This window comes from Arachis ipaensis, chromosome B04 (genome assembly GCF_000816755.2).
Source record: "Arachis ipaensis cultivar K30076 chromosome B04, Araip1.1, whole genome shotgun sequence".
NCBI classification, from domain to species: Eukaryota; Viridiplantae; Streptophyta; class Magnoliopsida; order Fabales; family Fabaceae; genus Arachis; species Arachis ipaensis.
In genome coordinates, this window is record NC_029788.2 from 14,621,954 (window position 1) to 14,628,059 (window position 6,106).

At 32.1% G+C, this 6,106-nt stretch overlaps 1 protein-coding gene across 1 annotated transcript in view; it reads right to left on the bottom strand.

Moving 5' to 3' along the window:
- Positions 1-959, bottom strand: part of LOC110270540 (probable N-acetyltransferase HLS1) — a 2,127-nt gene extending 1,168 nt beyond the window's left edge. Inside the window, exons 1-2 of the mRNA XM_021120146.1 lie at positions 674-959; positions 257-393 (exon numbers count right to left, since the gene is read on the bottom strand). Of these exons, the coding sequence (XP_020975805.1) occupies positions 257-393; positions 674-862 (326 nt within the window). The 5' untranslated portion in view covers positions 863-959. The remainder of the gene's footprint in view (positions 1-256; positions 394-673) is intronic.

Below are 6,106 nucleotides of genomic sequence, written 5' to 3' on the forward strand. Positions count from 1 at the left end.
AAAAATAGTATTAAAAACAATAAAATTTTCTATTTTTACCTCCTATTTTCTCTTTTTTTTTTCCGCAAAATTTTAAAAATAAAAAATGCTGAAAATAAAAATAAGAAAAGCGCAAACCAAAAACATCCCAAATTTCTTATTTTTCAATGAAAAGTTTTTATATTAAATTATTAATACGTTTAATAAGGGTTTTTAGCTAACTTGTTAAATTTATCCGATTAAAACTAAAGAAAGTGGATGTTAATTATAATATTACCTGTAAGTAGGAGAGACTCTAAGGCCTATGATGCAACCCATCTTCAAGAGTGAACCAGGAGGAGTAGTAGTCCCAACATTCTTAATGCATCCCCTAACTACCCCTACAATCTCCTTGCTTTCAAGAAGTTCAGCTACCTGCATTTATAATAATTATTTATGAAGCAAATAATAAATAGTTTAGTCTAATATACTTTCAATCACGTGATATAAAATAATGCTTTGTAAACATAGGATATATAGGTTTTTTACCCTACTTTTAACTATATATATAAAATAGATTACAAAGTATGGAACATAGATAATGTAAACTTTGATTAAGGGGTAGAAGAAAAATTTTGATTTTAATTTGGACAACAAATCAGCAGCGGAATTACATTAATTAAATGATGAGAAGATATTAGTTACATACACATACCAATATAACATGGATGGGGTAGAACCTAATCCTAGACAAAGGGTCACCCATCATGTTAGTGAAAATGGAGACCCCTTTTTTGGTCCCTATCTCACAGTTCCTTTCAAGCTTCTCCACCACCTTGACATCCCTTTCTTTATCAAATTCCCTAATAATAACAACCTTGCACTCGGTAGTGCTGTTAACCATTTTTTCCTCTATTGGCTAAATGATGTAAAATAGGGTGTGCAATCTATAAGAAGGTGAAGGAAAAGACTTTCTATTATGAGAGTTACGTCTTTCTTGATTTGGATCTCACTCAAGTCTCAACCAATTCTCATTAAGTGCCATCATTGGTTCATTGCTTTTAATATTAACAGGGACATCATAAAATAAATAGGATATTTTAAAAAAAAAAAATAGATTAAGAGGAAAGTATCGTTTTGTCCCAACGTTTGAAGGTAAGTCCTATTTCTATTTCTAATGTTTAAATCATTTTATTTGAATCCCTAATGTTTATAAAAGTGATTTAATGTTATCCTGACATCAATTATACTAACAAATCAGATTATATTTTTCAATTATTCTCATTTTGATGTATTTATTCTTAATTATGTCTCATTTAGATGTGTTGGATTTCAATATTGTACCCACTATTTATGTTTAGCTTCAATTATGTCTCTAGAAAAATGAATTATATAAATATTGCAGAGATTAGTTTCAACTTTTGATGAGCTATTTTTTGGAGTGGATCATCGATTCCGTTCTAGACATTTGTATTCTAATTTCAAGAAAAGATTTTCAAAACTCAAACTAAAGCTCATAATATGTAATTGACAGCAGGACAACATTGAATCACTTTTACAAATATTTGAGATACAAATAGAACGATTTAAACATTAAGGACACAAATAAAACTTACTCTAAACATTTGGGATAAAAATAATATTTTATTCTTTAATTAATTAACATTAACTAATTTTTTATTGTAAAATTATTTTTTTAATTCTATCTTTTAGAAGATTATTTTAGAGTTTATAATTTAAGATTTAAAATTTAAGATTTATAATTTAAGATTTAAGATTTAAGATTTAAGGTACAAAACTAATTTTAAAAAGTTGATTAATGTTGGATTAAAAAGTTAGCTCTCTAGTTAAATTCTATAGTTTTGTCTAATTTAATTTATTTTATTTTTTTGGCAGTGTTTTGTCTAACGGTCACTACAATGCAAGAGTAAGCATTTTAAAGAAAGAAAAAATTATGTTTCCCTCCTTAATTTGTCTTATTTTTTTACTAATGTATTTGTAATCTGATATGGTTTGGTTTGCTTATCATCACTGGAGCTAATAATGACTTTTATAGCTTATATGTTTTATTTACAATTTGACATCACTGCTATTTTATTAAATAAAAATATAATGTGTTTTACTCAAATTTTTGTTCCATTGTTAACAACAAATAAATCAACAATCTTCGAGTTTTGTTTCACAATCTTAATTCAAGGAGCGGAAACGACTCCTTTTGTGGGTGTCTCAAAGTCTCAATTGTAGTTTCAAAAGTAAAATTAAAGATAAAAAGAAAAACATACAAGGTGCCAGAGGCAAAGTAAAATGCAGAAATTAAAACAAACAGGAAATTAAAAAGAAGATGAAAGAAGAAACATGAACGTAAAAGAGAAAAAGACGTAAAAGTAAATAAATTTTATTAATAAAAACTGAAAGAAAGCAAAATACAAGTGTTTGAGTTCAGAGGAATTACTTAAGATTCCCAATTTTACTCTGTGATGCGAAGGGGCTGAGAGCGTTTTTGGGTCTCTAAGTGTTTTCCAAGAAGAACTGAACTGATTACAACGTGTTCCTAAAACTCTATTTATAGACTAGCCTAATCTCAATGGGCAGTTACTCTTTGTACACCACTTGCAGGAAATTTGAATTTCTTGTAGCTGTTCCCGCATTTTTTTTATTTTTGATATTGAGAGTCAATTGACATTTTAGACACATCCGCTTGACAGATTAAATGCCTACTAGTAATAGACTTAACAGAATTTCTAAGTCTATAAAATTTTTTACATTAATAGTTGAACTGTCAATGGGGTCTATTCTTTTGTATGAAATTTTTAAGTGTGTCAAATGATATCTTTTCTAATTTCGGCACATTAAATGTGTATCAATTGACCTTTGTTTTGACCTTTAATATTTCAATTAAGAGTTTTTTTTGACACACACTTTCATTGTTTTAATTGACACAATTTTCCTAACTTCAGAAGTAACAAAATCTTAACTTCGTGAAGTCGTTTCTTTCATATGTTAAACTCCAGGTGCCAATTAAATTTGATAAAATTTCTAATCCTATAAAATCTCCACACTAACATTCTAATAGTTTTGACTCCAAGCGCTAAGAGACTCAACAGAATTTCTAAGTCAATTAGGTTTTTGTATTTATGAAGTACATACCCAAATGTCAATGAGAGATTATTTTTGTCCGAGATCTTAAACTTGATGCATTTTTTTAAAATAAAATCATTCATATCTATTTTACACATCTCAATACTTTCAGGATTAAATGCCTTGGTGTCAACTGTCAGTGACTTGACTCCAAGATTATACATCCTGAACTCCACATGCATCTCATCATAGTAACATGTACTCTTATTAGCAGGAACTTCTTCCACTCCTCCATCTTCGTTCCAGAAAATCAACTTTTGATGTAGAGTGGATGGAATAGCACCCATTCCATGAATCCAATCACGTCCCAAAAGCAAGTTAAAACCAGCCTTTGAAGGAACCACAACAAATAGAGTTGGCCTATTGACAGAACCAACCTCAATTGACAGCAGAACCACACCTCTAATAGAAAAGTCCTTCCATTAAAATCTGTTACCCCAATGCTACTTTTAATCAGATCTTTTTCAGTCTTTCCAAGCCTTCCCATCATTCTTTCAGGCATGAGATTAACAGCAGTTCCCCCGTCAACCAAAATCTTATTGACTATCCTTCCATCAACACGAGCCTTGATATGCAGTGGACGCAAGTGTTCCTTATCATTTTCAGTAGGCCTCTCAAATAATCCTCCACCACACATATTATCATCTAGCAATAAGCATTCGCTTCCAGGGAAGACATCATAACAATCATCTTCTAATGACTCTACTTCTTGGACTTGACTATACTCCTCAGGCAGTATTGACACCACAACTATAGGTTGCTTAACACCAAATATTGCTTCTAAGCTATCATCAAAACCAGTGTCAAAATTATCAGTAATTAAATCTTCATCCTTTTCTCCCTTGTTTTCAACCATTACCCTCTTCCCAGCAAGATTGTTCTTGACATTTTTATTGCACTTAGGGTGATTAGAAGAATTGCCTGTTTCTACAGACTTGGCCATGGTTGGCAAAGGAGGAAAATCTACTCCGTGTCCCTTGTATAGATCCAAAGGAACATACTCAGGTATATTCTCTTTCTGCTCAAAAGTTGTAAAAGGAGAATATTTTGGAATATTTTGACAGTTTGACCAAGGAGAATAATTAGGAACCTGCTGCATGTTAGGATTATAACAAGAATAAATTGGCTTTGAGGGAACAGGCGCATTTTTGGGAATATATATACTACCTCCGTCTTGTGCATGATTCATGTTCCATAACTGAGACTCATAGTACCTGGGCTTAAAAGGTCTAGGCTTCACCCATTTGTTTTTTCCTCTTGCAAAAATAGTAGGTTGATTCTGCACATTTCTCACATTCTGGACCCATTTATTGTTTGAAATTTTGGTGGGAGGAACTCTTGTCTTTTGAGAAAATCCATCAGGTCTTCCATCAATCATGACCACAGTCTTCATCTTCTGGTTGACGGGTTGTACTCCAGTGTTGTTGACGCACTTGTTCAAAGGAGTTTGACTGCCCAACTTTTGTTTTCCCTCGGCTATCTTCCGCTTTAGCTCGTTAGTTTCATTTTCTTTTTCAGCAATCTTCTTTCTCAACTCAGCCTTTTCTTTCTCTTCAACTTTGTACTTTTCAAACTCTTTTGCAACTTCCTTGTCAAAAACAGCATTGCACCTTGGGCACATGGCGATGGTGCTATCAGATTCTTTAATTCTCAACAAAAAATCTAACAAATCCTCACCAGGACGAGGATAAATTGGCTTCTTGTCTTGCTCAAAGATCCTCAGGTCTTTATTTTCATCTTTAGCACTAACCATTGTGGCATCAACTTCTACCATGTTGACTGACAAGTTGAATGGTTCAACATAATTTGAGTCAGCAGCAAATGGTTCAGTGTCCACCTTCATAGTAGTTTTATCCTCAAACTTCAATCTTCCCTCCTCAATTGCTTTTTGTATCAAGTCCCTGAAACGGACGCAATTATTAGTGGTATGTGAAAATACCTGATGAAACTTACAAAATTTTTTATTCTTTATTTCATCAGCTGTAGGCATCTTTTTTCCTTCAGGTAAAATAAGCTGCTTATCTTTTAATAAAACCTCAAATATTTGATCTGCCTTAGAAATATCAAAAGAATAAGTCTTATTTTCAACTTTAGAATAAGAAGAAATTTTTTCTTTTCCTTTAACAGGCTTCAAAGATTTGCATACATAAGGAGGACCCCCACGTAATTCGGCAATATAAATCTCTTTCTCATCTGAATCACTACTATCAGAAAAACAATCAACATATGCAACCTTTTTTGAACCCTTTTTAAAATTTTCTTTTTCTTTCTTAATTTGTTCTATCTGTCTTACTCTTTCAGCTAACTGGGAAAGATCTAAAGTATGTTGATTGACAAGTTTCTTCCTAACTCCAAATTCTAATCCATTAGTAGTCATTTTGACAACTTCAGCTTCTGGAATCGGAGTAAAACATTTATTCCTCATGTTTCTAAACCGTGACAAATAGGTGTCAATGGATTCTCCCTCTGCACGTTTGACAGAGAATAAATCTGTAAGACTAACTTTTAATTCACCTCGGAAAAATTGATCATGAAAATTTCTTTCTAGCTGTGCCCAAGAATGAATAGAATTTGGTCTCAAGTTGGAGAACCATGTAAATGCATTTTTTGTTAAAGAAGAAGGAAAATATCTCATCTTGAGATATTCATTAGAAGCTGCTTCCCCAATTTCAACAGTATATCGAGCAATATGCTCTACTGTAGACTCATTTTCTTCTCCAGAAAATTTTGTAAGAGATTTTGGAATTTTCCAACCTCTTGGAAGCTCTGCTTGTTGGACACATTCAGGAAAAGCAGACAAAAAATATGGTCTATTTAAACAACTCACATTAAATCCCAAACGGTTTAAAACTTGTTCGACATTTCTTGCTAAATTATAATGCCCCCCTAAGTTGTTTTGCCTAAGTCTTTCTAACATATCATCAGCATTTTGACCATGTCTAGGCATATGAACATCATAATTAGGAATTACTCCACCGTTCTGATTGACATTATCAAATCTTAAACCCAA